This window comes from Mchenga conophoros, linkage group LG10 (assembly GCF_057382185.1).
Source record: "Mchenga conophoros isolate Kocher_MC1m ecotype Shallow Benthic linkage group LG10, M_conophoros_male_GT1.1, whole genome shotgun sequence".
Taxonomy (NCBI): domain Eukaryota; kingdom Metazoa; phylum Chordata; class Actinopteri; order Cichliformes; family Cichlidae; genus Mchenga; species Mchenga conophoros.
Genome location: NC_140535.1, coordinates 10,400,056 through 10,425,877, shown reverse-complemented (window position 1 = coordinate 10,425,877; position 25,822 = coordinate 10,400,056). Strand labels below are relative to the sequence as shown.

General features: G+C 40.1%; 1 protein-coding gene across 2 annotated transcripts in view; it reads left to right on the top strand.

Annotated features, from left to right (window-relative positions):
* LOC146565383 (roundabout homolog 2-like) overlaps nucleotides 1-25,822 on the top strand; it is an 85,837-nt gene that overhangs the window by 39,172 nt on the left and 20,843 nt on the right. Inside the window, exons 3-15 of one of the 2 annotated variants that reach the window (XM_085288509.1) lie at nucleotides 7,059-7,216; nucleotides 7,376-7,496; nucleotides 7,640-7,778; nucleotides 10,219-10,355; nucleotides 13,844-13,855; nucleotides 14,352-14,476; nucleotides 16,212-16,383; nucleotides 18,660-18,865; nucleotides 21,952-22,033; nucleotides 22,151-22,316; nucleotides 22,793-22,959; nucleotides 23,056-23,177; nucleotides 24,690-24,921. In XM_085288509.1, the coding sequence (XP_085144635.1) occupies nucleotides 7,059-7,216; nucleotides 7,376-7,496; nucleotides 7,640-7,778; nucleotides 10,219-10,355; nucleotides 13,844-13,855; nucleotides 14,352-14,476; nucleotides 16,212-16,383; nucleotides 18,660-18,865; nucleotides 21,952-22,033; nucleotides 22,151-22,316; nucleotides 22,793-22,959; nucleotides 23,056-23,177; nucleotides 24,690-24,921 (1,839 nt within the window). The remainder of the gene's footprint in view (nucleotides 1-7,058; nucleotides 7,217-7,375; nucleotides 7,497-7,639; nucleotides 7,779-10,218; nucleotides 10,356-13,843; nucleotides 13,856-14,351; nucleotides 14,477-16,211; nucleotides 16,384-18,659; nucleotides 18,866-21,951; nucleotides 22,034-22,150; nucleotides 22,317-22,792; nucleotides 22,960-23,055; nucleotides 23,178-24,689; nucleotides 24,922-25,822) is intronic. The other variant, XM_085288510.1, reaches the window with a different exon arrangement.

Below are 25,822 nucleotides of genomic sequence, written 5' to 3'. Positions count from 1 at the left end.
TGTAGAGACACCAATAAGGCTTCAAGCCAATGCAGTCTATTGTTTTCTGCTACATTTGATGTCATCGATACTCTTACACCTTGCAATTATGGCAGAAATTCAAGTGTATATAGTTCTATATTCAGGCTACCGTGTTGTTTATATAAAGAAGGGGGGCTTAATTTACTCATATTGTGTCTTCCTGTTGGGAAGCCAGAACTATAATAGGTAATGCACGTTTGTACTGGGCTGTTAGCCTCAGGGGACATTGTGTAAATGTTCCTCATCTCCCTGCTGATCTTAGTCCTGACTGATTACTGATGACTTTTTTAGGGCACAGACATGCTAAGTTGTTTATTTATTCAAAAAAAAAAAGCCCAATGCGAATAGCCTTCTTGACTCCATGTTCCCTGTCCCTGTTCCATGAGTGCGTGTCGGCATAACTGTCTTGGTTTCTGTTTCTATCTCTTGAACAGTGATGATGTGTTATGGTCATCAGCACAGTTTGTGATATAGGAACAGGCCAGCTGTTTTTCTGTTTGTTTATGTGTATATGTGCGTGTATGTCAGTGTAGATATTATGCATGTGACAGATATGGGACATCCTTGACTGCTGCTGAGAACATGACATGTCCCTACAGGCTATCTTGTTCAAAAAAAAAAAACAACCTCAAGCAAACTTGAAAAAGAAAACAAAAATGTAGTAGACCTCTGTCACAAGAAATGGCACGACTGTAGTTTGTTCGTGGACACTGGATCATTGACTGCAAAAGGCTGTACAATAGCAGGATTTTCCTTATGCTCAAATACAATGTAATCACAGAAATAGAGCTGCTATAACAATTTCTATAAATAAAGGCTGATATGCTGTTTAAACCTGAATGTATAATATGTTGACTGTATGTGTCAAGCTTTGTCTACATGAAGCACCTCATTTCTTCACCGCATCTGTGAGTCCCAAATGGAAATCCAGCCATCTGTTACACACAACAACTCAGATGTTACTATCTTCATCTTTCCTCACTAGTCATATACTTTGTGCACATATTTCTTTTCATTTTGGCTCCTGAGGTATAGCGCTGCTATACCTCAAGCAGTTTATATAACATTGACTCATAAAGGCACTCTAAACACTATATGTTAGGAAATGAGACACAGAATTCTTCCTGTGTTAATTTGCTTGTAATTTAAATATACACAGTCACCATCTGTCACTGTGTATATTGTACAAATGCCTTTTATGATTAATTACTGCTCTGAAATGACTCGACTAGCAGGTCCACAATGATTTTTAAAAAATGTAATCTGCATTTTCTTACATTGACCTGAAAGATTTTTCTCTGATATTTTAAATACGCAGAATAAACCTCCCAATTTACATATCTACATCATTACCTCACCTATCTAGCTATCTAATTGAGCTGCTCTGGGCTAACTTTTTCTAAATCAATTTTTATTCGTTATGGATTCATGACTAATAAAGGCTAAATGCATTTCTAAACAGCTTTAAGTGCAGCTGCTGTTTCTAAATTGTATATTTGAACTCATCTAGTGGTCTGGTATTGTGGGTATAGTAGGTATTTACCTTACAATATGAAGCACTTTGAGGTGTCTGTTGTGATTTGGCACTATATTAATAAAATTGAATTTAACTGATTTTTGCACCATGAAAAAAGTTATCTGCACTAAATTCTACTGCATCTTCTCAAGGAATTTAAAAGAGAACATTCAGCCACCTAAGGTTAATTGACAGCTACTCCCATTAGTCTGTCTGTGTGAACATTACTTTGTGGGTTTCAAGTGAACATTATCAACCTTACCTATATCAGAGACATTATAAGGACTTTGGCTAAATATAGAATGGCTGCACTGCAATCCTTTTAGTATCCCGGCACGCCTTTTAATTTATTAGCATGCTATGTGAGCCCTGAAATGAGCAAAATATCTCAGTAGTTTTATAGATGGGTGTAGCTAAAATACAAATATCAACATTGCATTTTTTTTTCAGAAGCGATGCATTATGACTAATATTAAGCTGATGTGCATTGTTGGAGATAGACTCTGCAGTAAATGTATGCATGCCTAATGGGTACATGAGACAGCAGTTATACCAGATAATACAGCGTCTAATAAATGCCCTGTCTGTATAGAGCAAGGCATGTTTTGAAACATCACCTGCTGTAAGTTAATAAATACTGCTTTAAATCCATGTACTTGTGACAAAATGGAGATGATTTTCTATTTCTGAGTCATCTGGGCAGCTTGCAAACTGAGCAACATGCATCCAGTACTCAAGTGGGATCTTCACAGATTTGATGTGCTGGTGAAATGCTGTAATGAAATTCAGTTGTAGAGTGAGCCTGTAGAGAGTCTCAAGAAATCAAAACAGTGAGATGGAATATCTCAGAATTTACAACTGCCACATTACCACCCTTTTTCTATTAATCATAGAATGAGCCTCTGTATAGTTATTTGTATTCAGACACTTCTACCTTGTCACATATTTTTACCACCCATTGTGCCACGAAATGAAGCCCATTTACAAGTCACTCTCCTTCTGATTTGATAAATGTAACTGGCAAATGAGTGAGTCCTCTGAATGCCTTGTTTGAATAATTGAGCAGTACTCAATCAGACAACATTAGGCAGTGGTGGCAGCTTACGCATGGATGCTGCCTCCACAGGGGTTCCACATTTAAGATCAACAGATTAACATCACCTTAACCTTATTCCTCGCATAAGTTTGAGTTTAGCACTCACAGAAACCTGCCTAGACCTCTCAGTGGGTGTCACTAATATCTGTGTAGAAATTTTCTTTCCTTGCACAGAGAATAAGTGAGCATGGAAAATTCAGGAAACATACAGAAAGAACAATTTTCTTCTTTCTGCCTCGTGTAAGTTAGTGAATCAAAATAATTTGAAATAGACAGGACGAGTCTGTGTACTGTGACAATCTTATCTCTCCTGTATAAGAAAACAGATTTACTTCAGTGTATCAGAGAGAAAGCAGCAGTCAGACTGCTGGGCTTTATTATTTTTGCTTTATGTATGTCTGATAATGTTCACAGAATGCCATTTACATAGCACTTCTCTGGTTTTACTCATACACTTTAAGTATCTCACGTCACAAAGTTTAGTATCAACAATTAACCTAACTTGGATATCTTTGGACTGTGTGAAGGAGCCAGAGTAACTGGACACCGACAGGTGATTGAACCAAGAACTTGCTTTACAATGCAGCAGCAGTGCAAACCCCTGCACTACTACGCTGCGCCTTAAAGTGTATAATTTGTAACTGTGCAGCCTTTGTTAATGAGACCAAATTTCAAGTTTGCAGTAGCCCATCATCAAGAAATTGTAAGTTACTCTCTTCCAAAACTATTTAGATAAAACCGATTGTGTGCACCATTCATGGCAAACCAAAGTAAATCAAGAGATAAATTGTTATTTTAAATCATGTGTGGCATCACAAGTAAAAATAGCCCAGAGACAATAGGTACAGTGTATCAGAATGTAACTGCTAGTTATATTCAGTTACCACAGAACATTGCTATTAATAATGGGAGTAATTGATACACAGATATTTGCTGCCCAGCTACTAGCACACAAGCACTACAATGTAATCCATCCATTATACAAATTTACCTCTGCCTCTTCCACAGTCTCGATATGTTCAAGCAGAAGCCTAGGCCCAGTAGAGTCTTTTATTATTTCCTGGAGAGTATTATCAAGTGTGTATTAGTTAGAAGGGTGTTTAGTGTTACTGTTTAGATGTATTAATATATTTATTTGAATGATATTTACTTGCATTTGGGGAATTGTCAATATAGATAGACGTTGTAAATTGCTTTGGAAGTGCTTTTTATGTGGATATTGAGCATTTTTGTGTGTGTGCAAGAAACTCTTTCTTTATCTGGTATGCACCAGATAGGATTAAAGTAGAGTAGAGATTATGTTAGTTGCATTTTGAATTGGTGTCTGGCTAGAGGGTTTGGCTAGAAATATGTTTTCTTGTGTTTTTTGGAAGAAGAAATAAATGTGCTTCATATTTCAAAACTCCTCTTGGACTTGTGACCTCCACATTTCGGCTCTTGGCTGCTCGACCAAGCTCACACTGAGACAGGGAGAATTTGGTACTTTAGATTTAGATACTGTATAGCTGCAAGTGGCTGATAATGGATTAGTATCTGACACCAGACATCATGCCTAGAATATGTTTCTTTTTTATGGTATTGCCAGCATAGTGTGACAGTTATAAACTCCACCATTACATTAAACCAGCAACCTTTGTTTAAGACAGACTGCCTTTTCCCCTGACTTACTTCTTGTAATTGGGTTTTCACTTCATCTTCAACTAACTGGTTTTCCAGTTATTCCTGTGTGTTTCACGGTCTCTTGGGACAAGCTGTTAGAGAAGCATCTCTGATGTGACAACACAAAAACAGGAAAGCAGTTGTGTGACTGGATGAGTGCAGTGTTGCCTTCATGGAATGGGTCAGTAAGCGTATAGTACAACGTGACAGCCAGCTAGGCATATGTCTGTGCCAAAGTAGTGTCTGCGACTGAGGCTCGTTTACTCTAGCTACTGGATGTGATTGACAGTTAGGCCAAAGGGCTGTTGGCTCCTTCCTGATTTGCTTTTTCACTAGAGGTGTCCTCTGGGACTTGGAATTCATGTTACAGTATATCAGCAGAATAGCTTATGGCAGTAATGTGGATGAAAAGCAAACACAGGCTATCATCTAGTGTGGGATATGATAAAGTGCTCTAGTTTTTCATTAATTCATCTCACTGAAAATTAGAAACAGCAGAATTTTATTAAACAACAGACAGTTATTTAATTTGAAAACTTCCCTTTATTCATTTATTTATTTTTAATTTTGTAAATCATCATTGTTGCCATACAGCACACTTTGTAATTTAAAACAGGCCTAGAGCAAGACTTGTTAAAAAAATAAATAAATAAAAGACGTCAAAAGCTGTTAATGTAAAGAGGCAACAGCTCATTGCATGAACCAGATCATGATATCTATTTTTAACTGTTATTTCAGTGATGGCTTACAGTACAGTCAATCCTGTGGTTAGTTAAAAAAAACATATCATTTTAAAAATGATATGTGGAAAACAACTGTGACAGAAGTGGGGAGTTTTTGAAGCATTAACCTTTAACTTAGCAGCGGCTATCACATACATCTGTTCAAAATGCATGGTTTTTACAGGGACTGCTTGACAATCCTTGATGTTTCGGATCCTTTGAACACACAAAATCAAGAGCAGATATCCCTGCCGTGGGTAAATTAAAATGTTGACAAGAAAGGAAGAAAGGAGAATGTGCTCATGAATGGCATTCTAATGAACTACAGCTCCCTAGACAGAAAATTAGAATAAACAAGGCATATTTTTTTAACCACCATACTTCATCCAGGTGTCATAGCATATCATGTCAGTGTATAACTTCAGGTATAACGTGAGCATCTCTGTTAAAGATGTTGTTTTGAAACAAATTTTTATCCTTAGTTCTAAATCTGGCCTTGTTCCTGCTCCTGTGTTTTTTCATAGACATCCACCAACAGAGTCTGATCTAATTGGTATCCCCACTCACTATTTGCACTACCTCTCCTAACTCCTATATGCAGTGTTTCAACTTCTTTTTAATAAACCAAAGTTTGACCCTGTGTCTGCTGAAAAATTCAGGCCCATTACCAACCGTTGTTGTCATCCAAGGTCTCAGAAAGAGAAAAAATAAATAAATATTTTATGTCAAGAAATATTACAGGAAATGAATGTATGAATGTAATGAATTTCATAAAACATTGAAAATCATCGATTTTGTATAAGAAAATGTTCAATAACTGTTTGAATTATTTAAGAGTCCGCTGTGCAGCCTTTGATGCAGCTCGGTAGTGTTTTAAAGTAAACACAATAATGAATTGGAGAGTGACTATTTTCAATCATCTCAAGGTGCCTGATTTCACCATAGCCATAACACACCGACGCCTAATATCATTTTGAACCATAGTATCCATTTTCATGAACTTTCATTAGCAAGTGAGTAAATAGTAAGTTCTGGCTATTAAACTTATGAAGAGAGTTATTCATGTTTTTACTGGGCTGCTTTTGGAGTATTCAAAATTCACAGAATATGAATTTTAATGAATTAGGGACCCAGTGAATTTCAGGCCAGTGTGTACTTTACTATCAAAGTTTTCTAGAAAAATTAGTAGTTTTAAAGTGCCGGGATAATTCATGGTACCCTGAGATTGAACCTGCTGAGTGTGTTTAGTTCGAGGAGGATACTGTGGTGTCCAGCACTAGCCCATTAGCTGTGGAGCCTTGCATCCCGTAGGCTGTAGGTGACCTCATGGAATCAGGGTTGTTTTGTGTAGATTCTACTCAAAGGATAACATTGCATTGTAGCAAGATGATCAAAGTTTTTCACCTCACCCAATCAGGTATTTCAATGTTGACCTGATCATTGCTAGTATAGAGTCACATAGGCTGATGTCTATGTCCGTATGCCAATGTCTTTTGTGCACTTACCAGAGTGTAGCTCACTTGCTTTTATCAGGTACTTTTACACTGAGTGATTCAGCCTCAAGTAGTCAGACTTATTACAGTTTACATTTTTAATGCATGATCATTTACTTTACTTCTTATCTAGACTTGCCTGTTTGTGTGTCTTTAATAGTTGTGCTTTGCTTTCATGTCTCTTTCTGTGTTTTGGTGTGTCTTTCCTTTGCACATTGTACCGCTAACCCCACCTAGATATATACATGGTGTTGCATTTATCTGCAGAGCCCATACATTCAGTATGCCCTCAGAGTGATGACTGTATTATCGGAGACAGATGGGCGATTGTCTCCTGCGACAGTCTACTTGACAGAATTATCTTTGAACTCTTAAATTACAAAAAAAAAGTCATAGAGTTCTGTTAGCCTGTGGCAGCTCAATCTTAAAGGTAATTTTTGGTTCACATAATGGAACAGCTGAACTTGAATGAAAATTTAAACTAGTGACCTGAAGTAGATTTTCTTAAAGAAATGGTAACGACCCTTGCTCTCTTTTTTTATATTTCTAAGTGTTGCGTGATGACTTCAGGCAGAATCCACAGGACGTGGTTGTGGCAGTTGGAGAGACTGCCAGTTTTGAGTGTCAGCCGCCACGTGGGCATCCGGAACCAACCACCTTCTGGAGGAAAGATAAAACTCGTCTTGACCTCAAGGACGACAGGATCACAGTAGGTTAATTCCCTTAGGGAGGGGACTCCTTTGCTGCTTCAGGACCTATACACTAAATCACATACTCAGCTACTCACATTAACCCGGAACTGTCACGGGGGTAAAGGACTTTGTATTGAACCGGTTCATTCTAGTTACAGGTGCCTTTTCTTCCTCAGGTCCGTGGAGGAAAGCTGACCATCTCAAATACCAAGAAGAGTGATTCAGGGATTTATGTCTGCGTGGCAGCCAACATGGTTGGGGAGAGAGATAGTGAAAAAGCTCAGCTCTCAGTTTTTGGTAAGAAGTCTGACACGCACATATGCTCGGTTCAGAAAATAATAGATCATAGCTTTTTTTTTTTTTTTTTGCCACCTACATCATTTAACCAGTATATCAAAAGTAAATTTCGCCTCTGTATTATCTTTCCTGCTGACATCCAGAAAGACCAGTGTTTGTGCAACGGCCAGTGAACCAGGTGGTCTTAGTTGACGAGAGCGTAGAGTTCAGGTGTCAAGTCCATGGTGACCCGCCGCCTGTGCTGCGATGGAAAAAAGAGGATGTGGATATTACTCGTGGCAGGTGAGGACTGTGACTGAATGTGTTTAGTGCACGTCTGTGTGCCATGTGCGCGTTCGTGTTTGTGTGAATGTGTACCGATGCTAAAACGATAATAGATAAATGTTTGAGGAGAGCTAATGAGTCCCATCAGGAAAAGAAGTTTTAACATACTGTATTACTCATGGGAGACTTTAATTAGTCTGTCAAAAAATTATTTATTAGCTGCAGAGAATCTCATTTTTTTGCTGTTTGAACTCCTCGGCCAAAAAGCACATGAATGTCTGTCCTTTTGTTCTTTTTACTAATGCCAGCTTTGTACAATTCAATTGTGGCACAAAAGGCACTAAAAGAGATGGAAACACAATAGGATCCTATATACTGTCTATAGTATAAAGGAAAAAAACTACAATAGCCTAGTAACTGGATATTCAGCTGTAATGGTGTTTATTTAATCATGTCATGTTTTAATCCAGTTTATGGTAATTTTGCAATGGATTGCATTATAATATGTAGTGTTCCTGCGATTTGTTCCACACATTTAGATCACATCATATGCATATGCGTGTATCACATAGGAGTATTCATTTTAAAAAGTTATTATTAGCCTATCATTGTTTGTCTTGTGCTTTATATGCTTTAAATATATGATCTCTGTATAGAAACAGTGTGATTCAGTCACTACATTTCTCTAACTGAAGTTTGAAGTCTGAAGACTGATAAATTGTCATTGTCTGAAGTATGTAACTTACATCAGCTCGTCATTTCAGGCATTTTTCAAGGACTTTACAAGATGTGATATGAATCAGATTTTTATCACAAACTGTAACAGACAATTACATTTAATTAAATTTAAAAAAAAAACAACCATGGCAAGCATTCTGTCTAAACTATTTCATTATAAATATTATCAGCCTATCAGCGAGTACAGCTCTAGGTACACTGCAATTATGCTAATTGCAACAGCAGTCTATAGTTATGACTGTTTAACTAGTTTATTTGTTTCTCTGAACTGCTTCTGAGATTCAATTTTGCAGCTGTAATGCAAAAATAATTATAGGTTTTGTTCTTGGAGATGTTTTCAATTACTTTTGGAGCTGCTTCGAAATTAATCAGCTATATTAGTTAATTAAAGTATTGAAGGGTATGTTTTCCTTAGCTGAAACATAGTAGTTCATCTTTTTTATACAAAAATGTGATTATTCATGTCGAAATGAATGCTGTTTAATGGCTTTATTTTTAAAAAGAAATAAACATGGTGTAAGCCATTAACACGCTATAAAGTGCCTCTGTGTTAGATTATATTTTGAGTTAGACTATAACAACTGATTGCCGCCCTATGTCTGGCAGTCTGTCTGCTTACCTATGTTATGCCCTGTACCTCAGTACCCCCTGACTCCAGAAACATGTCCTACTTTCAGGCCTACCTCGCCTCACTTCCCTCCTTCAACTTCTTTCATTCTTTTCCGAAACCCACCAGCCTCTTGGGAAGTCTGTATCTGGGTCAGGGATGTGCTGTGAATGGAGTCCTCACCAGACTCTGGACAGACCCCACAACTCCCATCGATATTCTGCCCACACCCTTTGGAAGAGCTATTTCTGATGTGACTTTTTCTCACCCCTTGTGCCATTTCTCTGCTCGACTTGTCTCCCATCTTTGAATCAGTATGGCTGGCTAGACAATTTCACAGGATCGCTCACGCCAAAAGGGACCCGAGAGAGGGAGAGCCCGACTCCTTGCTCCTTTACTCATTCTGTCTGTAGCCCCTATGAGGCACTTATCTAAACTCTGGTAGCTTAGATGTTTCTCTCACTCTAACTTCAGTGATGCTGACTTACAGTATGCTGCACTGGTGGATACACACTGATGCATGGAACATCTCTATGAATTAGTCATTTCTTACTGCTCAGCTCATTCATCATACTCTGTTTGTCAGACTATGCCACTCCCTTATTCTCAGACTGTTTGTCTATCTCTTCCTCTCTCTCTCTCTCTCTCCCTCTGCCTTTCTGTCTTTTTTCATTGCTCTCTTCCACACTCATACACTTAGACACACACACACACGTAAGTATACTGCACAGCCCACACCACAGTGGGTGGTTCGTCATTATAAATATTGAAAAAGTGGAACAGTCAGGGTTCCAGCTGAAAGCACCTTTCATTTTGCCATGCATTCATCGCAATATAATTACTTCCCTTTTTCTAGCACTGTAGAAATTGCCTTAGAAAGTCTGCCTGTAATGTATCAAAAAAAAGGACACAACCCTTTTAAAGCTTCCATCTAAAACATCACACGGTAGTTTATACAACAGCAATTTGATATCATTGTTTGTTTGTTGTTTTTACACTACACTTTAAACGTGAGATTTTTAATTTGCATATAACCGTTATCATGCTTCCAGCTTTATTAAATCAGCTGGGAATGTTACTTGACTTGCTGTCACTGTTCCTCTCTGTCACCAGGTATGACATTAGATATGAAAAAGACGACTTCCTTTTGAGGATAAAGAAAGCATCAGTGATTGATCAGGGAACCTTCACGTGCCTCGCAGAGAACCGTGTGGGTAAAGCGGAGGCCTCCGCCTATCTGACTATCAGAGGTGGGTAACTGGTTGTGGACTCACACTTGGCAAAGCTCATAACCCATCCCTAATATTTTTTTTTTGTATCTCCCAAAGCAGGCCACAGGACAATCAGTCCTTTATTGCCCACTTTATGAGCATTATTGCCCCCCTGCTGAAAGGCTAGGCCTGGCCTCAGCTTTTCTTTCATACAGTGGGCTGATGTAGTTGATTGCTCTAGATCTCCAGCTAGGCGCCAGATATGAACAATCTTACCAGCTTTAAGTGAACTTTTATGACCTCTCCTGGGGGGCTAATTCTCCATCCAGCCACTCACTCCATATTTACACCTTATCAGTGGGAAGAAGCTGTTTCATCTTTGAAAAGCTCAAGCAAAAATTAAGCCAAATTCAGACCAATAACATTATCTCCGTTTTTCGTTTTTCTCTTTCCTTCTTTTTTTATGCATGAAAAAACATTGTTGACAGAGCTAAAAGGGGATACTCATTTGCATACACTCCACATATTTGTTCCTGGACTCTACTGATGTAGCTTCACGTGACTCAAACATCAAAATAATCCTTATTTTTCTTGTACTTGTCCTTGGTGTATTTTCTCCGCTGCCTAAAATGAGTTGGTTTAGCTCTCCTTCCTTCACTTTAAGCCAACTTTCTTTTTTTTTTTTGTGTGTCCCGTTTGGATCTTTAGCCATCAGAATTGTTGTCTTAAGGCCAAGAAAGATGCCAAGCGGATTTATTTTACCAAGTGGATCATCATGGCCTTGCCATATTGGTCCATTTGATTGACCTTTATTATAATTATGAATTTATTTTATTTTCAGTTGCTACAAACGGGACAGACATGACTGGGGGATAGGACAGGGAGAAAGAATGAAAGAAAGAGAGGGAGAGAAAGAAAACCAAAGGGGAGAAGAGACGGTGAGAAGGGGGGGAAGAAAGAAAGAAAAAAAAAAAACAAAAAAAAACAAAACACCTGGGTCACCTGTATGGAGAAAAAAAACAGAAGAGAAAGCAAACAACAAAGAGCAACATAATAAAAAAAACGGCACCATCACAATAAACTAGCTAGCAGTAGATAACAGTAGATACTAAATAATAAACGATATTGTGCAGCACGCAAGATAGACAGCGCACAATGTGCTTTGAGGCAGCAGCCAAGAAAGCTGTAGTCCGCGTCTGTGAATACCTGTGTGTACACCTGTGTGCATACCTGTGTGGATCAGCATGCTTGCTTTCCAAAGGTTTCTCCATGTAACGATCTGCTAGGGAGTGTGGGGAGCCACAGCCCCTTCCTCCAGGGTATGAAGCAGGTATGGAGGAGATCAAAACTCCAGACATTCAGAGGCCCCCAGAACACAAGAGACCAAGGAAGACCAACAGAGGGGCAGCCGCGCCACTGTCCCAGTAAGAGCTGAGGAGAGTCCCAGATGAGGGCTCACTCAGCAGCCGCAGAGCAGAAGCCAGGGGGAGTTGCAGTGACGCGCCCGTGAGCTCCGCCGGCAGCCAGCTGTGCCTGAGTGACCGAGCCCCAGGCCGAGAGGCCGGGGGCACCCCACCTCAGAAGTGGCCCGAGCGAGCCCCAGGCTCCAGGCCCCGATAAGCGGCCGCCAAGGAGTGAGCCAGTGTGTACCCGGACGCCCACCCCCAGACACAAAGAACCACCAACGCACCGACACCTGAGGGAGTCCGCCACTGGCAGGGGAAGTGGTGGTGGGTGGAGATAGGCCTCCAAACCTTGGAGGGCCTGAGATGTCCCCAGAGAGGTGGCGCCTGACACCCAACCTGACATATAGACACAGACATACAGGCACACACAGATACAAACATCCATTCCCACCCTCATGCTCTCATATGCACTTACTCCACACTCAACCAACATGAAGACAGACATAAAGAGACGCTGTACACACGATCACACTCCCCAAGCGTACTCTACGAACCGGGTCTAGGTACCCTTGCCCCTGGAGGGGAGAACTGCACCCAGACCCAGGTGGTGTTACCCTTTTCCCTGCGGTGGGGAGAGGCAGACCGCCCCGACTCCGCAGCAGCAGGGAGGCCCCACACTCCGGACCGCAGTCGGACGGCCAACTCCTCCTAGCCCCCCCGCTCCAGCAGGTCGCAGAGAATGGGGGTGAGGGAAGACTCCAAACCTCCCTCCACCCGCTCATTGTAGTGTTGATGCATGTGTGTTCTAAGGTGCATTTAAAACCCAGGAGGGCATGGAGCTACCTGCCAGAGAGCAGCAGGTAAGCGCATAGTCCCTCCTGCTAGCCCTCAATGTCTACGTGTATTCAAAATTGAGAGGTGGGCAACGACGCCAGGGGTGAGGTGTACACCCTGATGGTAATTTGGACTCCGTGTATCGTGCCCACCCCCAAGATCCTATATGTATGTGTAATGAGAGTGTGAGTAATGTGAAGGTCTAAGTTGTGGGATAAAATTGAGGCAGAGGCAGCCAGAAGGGGACAGAGGGGGGGGTAGCCTCCTCTGCACCCCTACTCCAAGGCCCTGCATGTGTGGGTGGTTGTGGTGGAGCGGGAAAAGGGAGGCAGCTGGAGATGGGGAGGGAAGGAAGGGAGGGGCAGGTGACCCCTCCCTGGGGCCAGCTCCCCCGCTGACCCCAGTAGGCACTCCCATACTCCGCAACCCGTCAGGGAAAGGGGGCCCAGGCCCATCCAGATCGGGGCCCAGCGCAGCAGCACCCCCCGGCCCCACAGCCAACTTTCTTAACGAAACATAACCAAAAAGGTTTGAATGGAAGGCGGATGCTGTGTCCACAACCAGACCTGTGTGTCTGAATTAACCATATTAAGATTATCTGCGCTAAATGACATCACACAAAAAAAGCCTAAAAACAAACAGTTATGGAGGTCTAAAGTCTGAATTATGGATTCAAAAGGATTACATTACCTCAGCACATATTCTGACCTTCTTATTTTAAACTTTGGACATGTTAAATGTCAGCTGACACTTTGATGATAGAACAGACTGTATGTATGACAGAAGAAAGGAAACCAAGTGCAGCTTATTTTGAATCACCTAAAATTATCTTCTTAATTATCTTAACTTCTTAACAACAAATGCATAGAAAACACAGCATAATGTACACAACATATCTCATCTTTAATCAGCCCGCTCTCATCAATGATCCATTTCATTTACATGACTTTTAATCTACCAACAGATCTATTAAGTTTGCAAGTCTGTTAGTCTTAAAGCTGATAAATCATTAGCGATATAACTGTTCAGCAGTTTTTTGCCATCAGTTTCTTATCTCACAAACACCAACAAGGTACTATTTCCTTAAGGTCCACGTCATCACCTGCTTTGGTGACTGATTTTTACCCTCCCTGTCCCTGAGTTTCATGGATGGAAACCCAACTCCATCTCATTCATCTCTGATTTTCATTAATTTCTTTTTTTTTTCTGTCCCTCTGTTCTACTCCTCTGCTTTCCTTCTCTCTGTGTTGTGTGTAAATCTCACTCACACCATTGTTGTGTCATCAGCTCGCCCCGTTGGTAAGTAAGAGCTGATCCCATTGTGCATGCGCTGCTCTTTGTTTTTAATCACACACCTGTTCAGTATGCATGTACCGTTGTGGCATTCCACAAACGCAACCATCAAACTAATTTTAGACATGCATATATAGGTTGTTTTAGTCAACCACTGATTTATTCCCGCAGTCCTTAAATTTACCACGTCACTTTAAAAAGAAATAAAAGGAGTTACAGATATGTGAGATGTGCCTTATTTAGAAAAAAATGAAGATATATGGGCACTCTAATGAGTTATTATTAAATATTCTGATACTTTGGCAGCTGGATTTAGCTCATTTTAGCTGTATAGCTTTTCAGTGAGTAAAACCCAGTGCATGAATCCCTTCAATTAGCAGCTGGACATTCAGTTTATGGATTTTACTTTGAAAGTTTAACTGGAGTCCTGTTAAAAACACAATCAGAATTCTGTAAAATTGCTTTGCAGTTGTTTTATGTTTTCTTTTGCCTTTAAACTCAGAGGCACCTCAGTTTGTGGTGCGTCCCCGTGACCAAATAGTCGCTCAAGGACGAACAGCAACCTTTCCCTGTGAGACCAGAGGAAAACCTCAACCCACTGTCTTCTGGCAAAGAGAAGGGAGCCAGGTAAGGATAAAGACTGTGATTTGAACGATATGTACTTATTTTTATTTTTTAGTAGGGTGGTGTGCGTGTCTCTTTTTGGCTTGCATTCCTATACAGGCATCGATTCCACAGCTATCATAATAATTTTTCAAAAAATGGTCAAAATCTGACTACATGGAACAAGCCAATGGAAAGCAGTGCGGTTCTGTTCCACACGCATATAATGAAGTGGTCATTTATCATCAATCTACACTGGTCTGACTAGCCAATTCACTTAGCAAGAGACAATGTCATGTACTGCATTAGAGTCATTAGACATAATGAAAGCAGGCTAATGTCCTTTCCTGCCCATCAGCTTGTCTGCCTAGGGTGCAGAAATGGACAACGCTGATGCCTCAGTTTTATGACCATGACTTCAGGTTATCACAGTAGAATTAGCACTCTTGTGGTAAACAGCTATTCAGACCTTGTAGGAAAGAGACATTGACCCACTTTTCTAACCGAATTGTACACAGGGGAGTGAATATTCAAGTATATTGAAAGCATGTGTTGATGTTGTTTTGGTCTGAAGAATCATTTTGAAATAATTAATAATAACTATAACTATCAGGAATAGTGCGTATCATCATATTCGACCACTGGGGAGCTAAACACATGACCCGAGCATTGTCAGAACACTCACTCAGTCCACTTAATTACATGAACATGATTAGCTGCTCTTTAACACAGATATCTAATCTAATCATGTCAACAACTCAATGCATTTAGCCTTGTAGACATGGTCAAGATGACCTGCTGAAGTTCAAGCCAGGCTTAAGAATGGGGAAGAAATTAGATTTAAGTGACTTTGGCATGGTTCTTGGTGCCAGACAGGCTGGAATAGCAACAACACCCTGATCTATTGGGATTTTCTTACACAACTGTCTCTAGGATTTACAGAGAATGATCCAAAAATATCCAAAGAGTGGCAGTTCTTTGAGAAAAAAATGCCTTGTTGATGTTAGAGGTCAGAGTAGAATAGCCAGACCTCTCCCAGCTGACAAGGAAGGCAACAGTTAGTCAGATAAGGTTGTTTTGTTACAATTGTTGCAATTATACAGAAGAGCATCACTGAATGCACAACATTTTGAATCTTGAAGCAGGGTATAGCAGCAGAAGACCACATCAGAGAAATGCAAAACTGAGGCTACAATTTTCACGGGCTCAACATAGTACAATTTTGGATAACACTGGAATTCCATTGTCTGGTCTAATGAGTGTGAATTTCTGCCTGGACAGCTAGCTTGTATGGTCAGAATTTGGCATAAAAAACATAAAAGCAGGATCCATCCTGCCTTGGCTAAGTAACTCAGGCTGCAGGTGTAATGGTGTGTGAGGTATGCTCTTGACAAACACCGGGGCACTAAGTACCAATTGAACATTGTTTAAATGTCACAGCCTACCTGAGTCTGCTCGCTGACCATGTCGACCCTTTATGACCACAGTATACCCATCTTCTGATAGCTGCCTCCAGCAGGATGCTGGAACATTAAACATAGTTCACTGTACTCAAATGGCATCCACAGTAACAAGATCTCAATCCAACAGAGCTCTTTTGCAGTGTGGTTTAACAGGAGATTTGTGTCATGGATGTGGAGCTGACAAATCTACATCAACTGTGTGATGCTATCGTGTTAATATGAACCAAACCTTTGTGCTACTAAACAAGTACATCATCTAGTGTATTTACATTTCTCCCCACTGTCCCTCCCAATAGGATCTTCTTTTCCCCAGTCAGCAAGCACAAGGAGACAGCCGAGTGTCTGTGTCTGTGAATGGAGAGTTGACCATCTCTCCTGTACAGCGCTCAGATGCGGGGTACTACATCTGCCAAGCCCTCACTGTGGCCGGAAGCATCATGGCCAAGGCCCAGCTTGAAGTAGCAGACGGTAAGACGAGAGTAGATATAGCAGACACCATCCTCACAGAGAGAGAAAATGTTTACCTATGAAGGAAAATACCACTTATCGAGTTATGCAATTTATATATACACAGTTCAGCTGGATTAAAGAGCAAATAGGATAAAAGAAAGATGAGAGATGTTAAAGAAAACTTTGCTTCCTGAAGTTACAGTGATTTTGCAATGTTGTGCAAAGTATATCAGCATAATAACATTGTGCATAACTTAAGAGTCTCATCAATGTTTATTATTTTGATGGGGCACATATAGCTTATAACATTACTCAAACACTGAACACCACTGTATCAAAGATAATTTATCTGCCCACATTTACTGGCAAAGATACATCTGTATCTTCTAAAAGCCAGCCACTGATAATGAACCTTTCCATTTGCACCTTACTTTTTTAAAGACTGAAAACATGTAAAATAAAACGATCTACTTCATGGAGAGATGCAATGCTTCTTTTTCTTTTGACAAAGCTTTAATGTCAGCATTAAGTGCTGAGCTGCTGCCAGCTGGGAGCTGTTTATGCCCTTCTCCCCATTTGTTTCTTGGCTTTTTCTCCCACACATTATTAAATTAGCATCTGTTGAAGTGTTTTTTTGGAGAGCAAATGACTTCTGTTCTGTCACTCAGAGGAGATGGATAAATATCAAAATGTAAGGTGTAGAGCGCAAGGGATAGGATAAATTCCTTTGACTTATGGCTGAAAACAAAGATGGATAGAGTTGGCGTGACGCCTGGGATGTTTGGAAGCTTGAATTGTATCGTTTTGCAGCATGCACTAAGCTTGTAAGATCAGCTGCCATACTGTATGTGTCCACTAGATTAGGATTTTCTGAAGTGCTGGTTTCTCTAATATGCCATAAATGTGTGAGTGTAAAAGTACTTTATAACTATGTAAGTATAGCTATAACTTTAGCTATTTTTTTAGCTGTGATGTTTGATTGAAGAGTACCAACCTGGACCAGCAGTGTAGAAATTGATATTCTTATGCATAATCAGTAATTAGTGTTTTGATACAGTTCAATAAGTAGCAGCAGGGACTAATACTGGAGAGTGTTCTCTTGCATCCCTGTAACAACCTTGGAAAGCAGTATTGTAATTTTTACTTTTGTCACCAAGGTTTGTGAGTATGATTGCATTTTTCACAGAGCAGACTAAATCAGGAACAGCAATATCATATTTTTGTTTATACCGTAATCACTTGGGATAATGAGAGCGTGCTCTACAGCAAATGTAATATTAGAAAAAGTTTGCTAGAGCATCTTTTGTTAGATAATACATAAACTAATTTTGTGTTGAACTAGAAAAAGTAATAATGGCATCTTCCCATTTATTTAATGTTCACATTTACATCTAAGTTAAACCTTAATATATACTTTTCAACAACACAACGTGATAATATTGCCATATATGTGCAAACAATTTAGCTCTCTGAAAATCACATGCGGTTCTGCTTACTGTACACTATGCTGCGCCTAGTTGTACCTGATTTTTCTGTTATTCTGCTTGAGTTGCTGTATTGCTCATTGTCCTGAAGGAGGTGTGATGAAAGATAAGGCAGGGAGAGCCTGCTGTAAACACTTGTGTGAATGGAGACAGCCCTGATAACAGTGGAGAGCAGCAGTGAGGAAATTGGAAGCGAGGGATAGTTACAAGGCCTAGAGAGATTCAACACTACCGAAATTACTGTTTGAGAGTGCAGAGGCTGTTTTCTGGATGATATAACATGCTCTAAAAAGCTTTAAAATAGTTGTATTGTTGTTCTGCTTGGCATGCTAATTCTGAGTTTGGTTCATGTGTGTTTGTGGGGGACTTGCCAAAAGGGTGGAGATAGAGCCATGAGTCACAGTGGAAAGAGAGAGGACAGGCATGAATGTGCTGAAAGGTGTTATAAAGAAGGTATGGTAATTAGCACCACGGGTGAAGCATCGTTAATCCTCACCTAGTAATTAAAACTCAAAGGTGTGATGCAGTGCCATGAACACTCCGCCCTACTGTGGAAAAGCCTCACAAAACAGTCAGTTCCTCTCACAACAAATCCACCAGATTGAACCCTAACATCTCGGGCATGCAACCACAAATATAATTATTGCAATCACAAATTAACACCTTGTGATAAGGTCATGTATTTTTTCCCACAAATCTGATAACTCCAAGAAAATAGTTGCATGTTTCTTGCCAAGACTATGACATTCAAATTACAATGTTAGGAAAGCATTCAAATAATAACACCGGATTCTTGATTGTTATACTCAGCCCTGAAGGACCGCCCACCACCGATCATCCGGCAGGGCCCATCCAACCAAACTCAGGCTTTGGGAGGCATGTCCCTACTCAGGTGTCAGGCGTCTGGGGACCCAGAGCCTACAATCACTTGGCGGAAGAATGGAGCCAACCTGCTTGGAAAGGACACAAGGTTTTCCCTTCTGGAACATGGCAGCCTTCAGATCCAGAGTACCAGGGTGGGTTATGTTGAAGTAGCGAGCGATACCTTGTATCTGTAATATGTACTGTAGTTTCTTCTGGGGACAGTGGCCTACTAACCACCAAAGAATAGCTCTAATTGCTAATTTAATTGTTTTCCCCATAACTTTGCTTTAAAAAATGATTGAAGTCCAGTTGGAAGAAGTTGATGGGTTAACCATAGATCACTGGTTTCTGGACTCTTATTTTAAAGGCATTTTCTCTTATATTATTGGAAAGAGTAGCAACTGATCTGCCACAAAATAGTGGTGAATCATGCTCAACTTAAGTGTTCGTTGAACTCTAAATGAAATTTGTGATTCAGAAGTAAGACATACTTGCTGAGTGAAAAGTTGTATTTTTTCTTTTTCTAGACTTCTAGATAATTAATCTTGTTTCTAACAAATTACGTTTCTCCATGCCTGTCATTAGAAAGAATTGAGTTTTAGGAGACTCTTCACTGACATCACTTTCCAGTTACATCTAACTTTTCTGCTCAGTCTGTAGATGTTTAAAGCATATAGAGTAGTGTTTCTTTTTTCTTTTTCTTTTTTGTTTTTTAAGTGCTGGCTGGGCTCCTGGCATTCAATCCATCTTTGTTGCCAGTCAGCTGTTTTCCTAGGTTTTAGTTGTTCACTTGGTTTAGTCTAATTAATTTTTTTAAAAGAGATAAACAAATTACCAAATATATGAAATGATTAGGGATGGGTATTGATAAGATTTTAACGATTCCGATTCCATTTTCGATTCTGTTTAACGATTCGATTCCTTATCGATTCTCTTATCGATTCTTATTTTTAAAAAAGGAGAACACTAAGGTCGATTAGCTTAGAACTTTGTTTTATATCTTCTCTTTGAACAAGATAGAAATTTAGGAGTAACATGGCCTTACAAACCCAACAGTGGGATCTTAAGAGATCCACAGCCTACGGCTCTTCAATGGGGTGTCACAGGGTCCCCAGGAAAAAAAACGTATATGTAAAATAATAAAATAAATATTCTCCTGTAGCAATAACAAAGTTTAACATAAATTATTCTGTAGCAATTACACAAGAATATCCAGTAATGTCCCTGCCTACAATTAAACACATTCACTTACCAAAGTGAAATCGGGGGCATCTGCTGTGGCAAATGGGTGCAAGCCTTTGACCACAAACTTAGACACTGCTGGGTGACATTCGTCTATCCTGGCCTGAAAGGAGACGCTACCGGTAGACTGCAGCGAGAACTGCCAGCATCTGAGCCAGCCAGACTCTGTCTCTCTCATCATGGTTATCTAAATGCAACGCACAGTAATAGCAGGTTTTGTAATAAGGTAAATCGCGCTAACATAATATGCAATGCTAATTGATTAGTTACCTGCAGTATTAACGGGAGAGGACGTGGAAACGCTACCGCTGCTGCTGGGTTGAGCTTCGCTAGTCCGGAGCGGATCAAAAACACGACATTCGTTGAAAGCAATCGCGTGTTTTTTGAGCAAATGCTTTTGCATATTCGTAGTGTTTCCTCCCTTTGATGAAATCTCTACTTTGCAAGTATTGCACGTTGCCCTGTTGTCATCCTTTCTCATAAAGTGTAACCAAACTTTTGAGCGTTTGTGCCGCTCAGGCGCCGTGTTTCCTACTGGGTAAAAGACGCTACTCAACGTGATGACGTCATTCGGGGCGACTGGAATCGATAAGGGAATCGTTTTTAAAAGTGGCAAACGATTCCAAGGAATTGAAACAGTGGGAACCGGTTCTCAACAAGAACCGGTTTTCGATACCCATCCCTAGAAATGATAAACCACAATTGCAGCAAACATTCTGCCAGTTAGCATTACGTACGACCTTTATATTTCCTCATGCCAGATGTGGCAGACGGAATTGAAGTGTCCTTTGCAATAGTTCAATCAGGTCCTCAGGACTAATTAATCAAAATAAAGGACAGTTAATTAATCTTGGAGACAGTGTTTTACCACCAAAATTAAAATGCCCTTGTTATCTTCTCAGCAGGATATCAGTTGAATCTCCTGTTGATTATTGTGCCTTCAATTAATCCCACTGCACATATTTCACATTCCTCTGACCTGTAAATTATTCGTATATTTTGCAGTGAAATCTTTCTCTTTTGGTGAGAAGGACATTGAAGTGAATGTGAATGCAGTTCATAAACACATCAAAGGAAAACAACATATTTAGTCTATGGGGCTTTTGTTTGTTTTTGCATGTGTAGCTTTCACACCCTGCATTGCGTGTGAAAGAATAAAGAGGAATCTACGTACCTGATAAATGATGTCAGCTTTAATGCATTACAGATGAACAGGTACAGTCAGGTTGCTGTTAAATGATGAATAGTGAGTATAGATTTTTGTTAGTTTTTGAAGTCTTTTATATAGTCTGAATTCAGAAGTGTGAAGGGGGTAATAAAATGGAGAATCTCCAATATACGCTGTACTGTCACAATGTCAAAGTGCTCCTCACTCGTGTACTTTCTCTCGAGAGATAACATAGTTGTCAGTCTCTCCTAAAGCATTGCCAATATGAAATTGGTTGTCATATCTACTATTTCCTGTGTCAGCACTAGTGATGATAATGTCGATGGCTTTTGGAATGGCGGGTGACCATTACTGGAGCAAATCAATTAAGAAAATTAATGTAAGCTTTCACTGGGATCTCTCTTTTTTTTTTTTTTTCATTGGCCAGCATTAAAGTTCCCTCTCATCCACTCTCCGGCTTTTCTCGAGCCAAATGCAGGCCAGTGGAGGTTAATGCATTTTTACTGTACTAGTAAGTGCAAAGCCCAGAGTGACGTAAGAGCTTCTGGAAACCATCTGGGATCAGAGTTGGATTCAGCTGTACAAAGCAACAGAGTACACTCGAAAAGCTGTATTATGATGCAGATGAGCAGAAAATGTTTGTTAGTTTAATAGACACAGTGTCTGCAATCATTATTATTATTTTTTATCATTAGTTACTGTTTTTTAGTGAAAAAACCCCAAAAGAATTTGGTTTCTGTTGCAGTTTTGAAATCTGCCCAGTTCTTGTAGAGTTCAGATGAAATGGGAGCTTGAATTAACTTGAAATTTAAATTGTGTTTTTCTTAGCTGTCTGACTCAGGGCTGTATACCTGCGTTGCTACCAGCTCCAGTGGAGAAACATCGTGGAGTGCCTACTTGGATGTCAGAGGTCTGCTTCAGTAGAAATGATTCACATGTTTTATGCATATCACTTATAACATGGCTTGCATTTGTTTTGTTTTTGTGTGGGTTTTTTGCTTTAATTGTGTCTGTCTTGTTTCCTTAGACGCTACTGACCTCGTTGACTTCATATCTCACAATTCGACCGCCCTCCCAGGGCCTCCCTCCAAACCTGAGGTTACTAATGTTACCAAGAGCAGTATCTCGTTGTCATGGAAACCGGGACCAGAGGGGGGCTCCCCAGTGTCCTCCTATGTCATTGAGGCTTTTGGGTATGTCTGCGACCTATGGCCTCGAGCAACATTTAGTGACCCCGAACTTTCATGGCAGTAACAGATGTGGGTGTTTCTGTGGGCAGTCAAGCAAGCCTGGGCAGTTTGAAGGAGAACATTCATGAGTAGCTCTTTATATATATATATATATATATATATATAGTTAATTTCCAAGGAGTACAAAGTAGCTTGTATTTAAATGTAAATAATAACTTTATTGGTTGTTTTTAAGCAGAATATGATTAGCACACTTTTTGTGTGTATGTGTGTGTGTCTTGTGTTTGTTGGACTGACTATTCTTTCACCAAACAAAATGTTTTTCAAAGCCTTTCAATAGTTATTCTGGCGTTTCATTACTATGTGGCACATCATTTGAGCTCCCACTCTCAGCAGTACATCTAGTTATCTCAAATGAATTGTCTGGATTTCTTACATTTGAAGTTGTTCACTGCTTATTTAATTTATTCTTTTTACAGTCAGTCAGTGAGTAACAGCTGGCAGACCGTGGCAGATCATGTGAAAACCACAGAGTTCACAGTCAAAGATCTACGACCCAATACCGTCTACTTGTTCATCATCAGGGCAGTCAATGCTCAAGGGCTCGGGGATCCGAGCCCAATGTCTGAGCCCGTTCGCACTCAAGGTACAGAAATGAGAATGGATTCTAATAAATTTTTAGCGATAAGAATTCCTGTTCCCACTTACATTGCTTGTGTTTTGGTTTTTTTCTCTGTCACAGACATTAGTCCTACAGCACAGGGAGTGGACCACCGTCGTGTGCAGAAAGAGTTGGGGGATGTTGTAGTCAACATGCACAATCCTGTTGTCCTCAGCTCCACTTCAGTGCAGGTCACCTGGACTGTGAGTACCCACAACCCTTAAAAGATTTGTAAAAGTATAGCCGAAGTACCGACTGTTACCTTTGGAGCAATATAAGAAAAACAAATCTGGTCTAAGCTTGTTTGAGAACTTTATACCTGGCACGTCACTTTGTTTTGGATTAGCTGGCACACACACAGAATAAATATGAGGGGATGGATACACATTTGTAGAATGAACAGCTGCTGCTGCATCAATTTTGATTGGTGTGAAGCGATGCAGGAATCAAGACTAATGTTTCTATTCAGGACAAATACATCACCATTAGGCACTACATGTGTCACTTCTGGAAGCAGTTTGCAGTGCTTTATCTGGGAAATGTTATTTCTGTCTGTTGGCAAGGTGTCCCAGTGCCTGCTGCTGTAGGTTAATAACACACCTTGGATACATTTACTGCAGTCTGCTATTTCATGCTTGTCAGCATGACAACCGTGTACTGTCACACAGCTTTTAGACTGAGACAACTGTGTTTGTGGTGGATCTGAATAGGTTCACAGGCGTTATTTGACCTGGCTCCATTTAACAGAAGTTTTTTCAGTACCCAAACTTTATGTATTAAACAGTTGCAGCAGAATCTTTCTTAATTGTTGTATTTTGCATGTTATTTGGGAAAAACAGCATTTCCCATTTTGTTTTTTGGATTTTACTCAACTTTAATTTCAGTACTTTGTTGCTCAGAACATAAAGTTGTCAGTCACCTTTGTCTGTGTGGTAGATGAGAACTTCATTGCATACTTCTTGTTAAACTTGGATCTCCACATTTCTGGCCTATATGCACAGCTTGTGCAGGATTACATCAGACATTACATTTACTAGAAACAGTTCCACTAAGACATCAAAAATCACAAAGCAAATTTTTCCTGCCTTATGAAAAATCACATTTCTGTAAAGATAAGGGTTTGGTAGTAATGAGATTTGAGAACGTAAGAACCGGCGTGCACAAACTTCCACAAATTTGGATCAATTGTATTACTTTTTTCTATCTTTTGAAGAAAATAGGAATTTGTGTTTATTTTTTATTCACACTCCCAATAACAGTAATTCCTTTTTTAAACATAGGCAAAAAAGGAAAAAGAGATGGCTTATGGGACATTTAGATGCACAAATCATTTTGTTAAGAACATACAAGCTGAGACAACAGAGAGACAGCGAAAGAAAAGAAATAAGCCAGAAAAGAGCCACTCTTGCACTGTTTTGGTGATAATCCAGTGTGTTATTTTCCTTGTAAAAGCTTTTTCTTGCTTCTCCCCCTGTCAAGAAGTACCTGTCCTGAAAAGAACCTGGGAAAATTAAAAAAAAACAAGAGGAAAAACATATTCTGTGCAGATATGGCAAATGCACTACTACTGTTTTTGTACGGTTTCTTGCTTCTCTTCTGCTAATTGAACTGTGTGATTAAATAAGTGGATGTTGAGTCATAGCAGTTTTTATGACACCTTCCGCACAATTACAATGCAGCGTGTCTCTCTCTTTCTCCTTCTCCTCTCTTTTCAGGTGGAGAATCCATCCAAGTTTATCCAAGGCTACCGTGTTTTGTACCGGCAAACTTCAGGGCTGCCCTCCCCAGGGCCGTGGCAGATACAGGACTTGAAGGTTGCCTCAGAGAGGGACATAACTCTCTCTGGTCTGAAGAAAGGCATTGTATATGAGATTAAAGTGCGGCCGTATTTCAATGAATTTCAGGGCGCCGACAGTGAATCCATGACAGCACGCACCATGGAAGAAGGTGAGCCACAAATTAATTCGCATTTCTGATAAAAATGTATTTCTCTGCTGACTTAATGTTCGAAAGAAGTAAGATATAGTTACTAATGCATGAGCAGGAGCTCTTGTGTAAATGTTTCTACCTACTTTCATATTTAGTTGCTCCTACTAATGGCTTCTTGGCTAGATAGGAATGGATAATGGCATTTCAAGTACACCCTCCCACATACGCACACTGCTGCAGTGCTATGTCCCCTGTGTGTGAAAGCAGGTCTCCCAGACAGCGCAGTAGGGCTCTATGACAACCCCGAGCCTCTGTGGGTTGGTGGGCAAAGAGGGCGAGCAGTAAAGCTCAACTCTCTCTCACCTCGTCTGTGCCTGCTGCCATGTCTCTGTCTAAATGTACATGATATGACCTCCCACCTCACTTACACTCACACACCAATGAGCTCTTTGTGTAATTACACTTCCTGATTTCGTCTTTCTCCTCGTGTTATTCATCGGCTATTTGAAATGTTATTAATATCAGACTTCTCTATTCATTCTCAATTCTTTGCAAACAGGAAATGATAAGAATTATCTTTGCATGCTAATGCTATAATAGAAATTATTTAATGCTGCCAATGCAAACATCACAAGAGATGAACCCCAACTTTTATGTTGGGTTTTCTGTGATCGGAGATGAAAAAGCAGATTGAAGTGAAAGAGACCACAGTGCACAAAGCCCAAAGGTAGAGAATCAGGTCATGGCTGCGACTTCATTTGCTGCATCACTCTCGTTGTGTTTTCTCATTGAATGGGCTCTTCACCCCTGGACTCAACCTGTCAGTACAGAGCTTAACTATAAGAATTCTAAGGAGCATTTGAACATTTGGTGGAAACTATCTCAGCTGTGGTGTCAAAAACACTGGCTTTAAGATGCA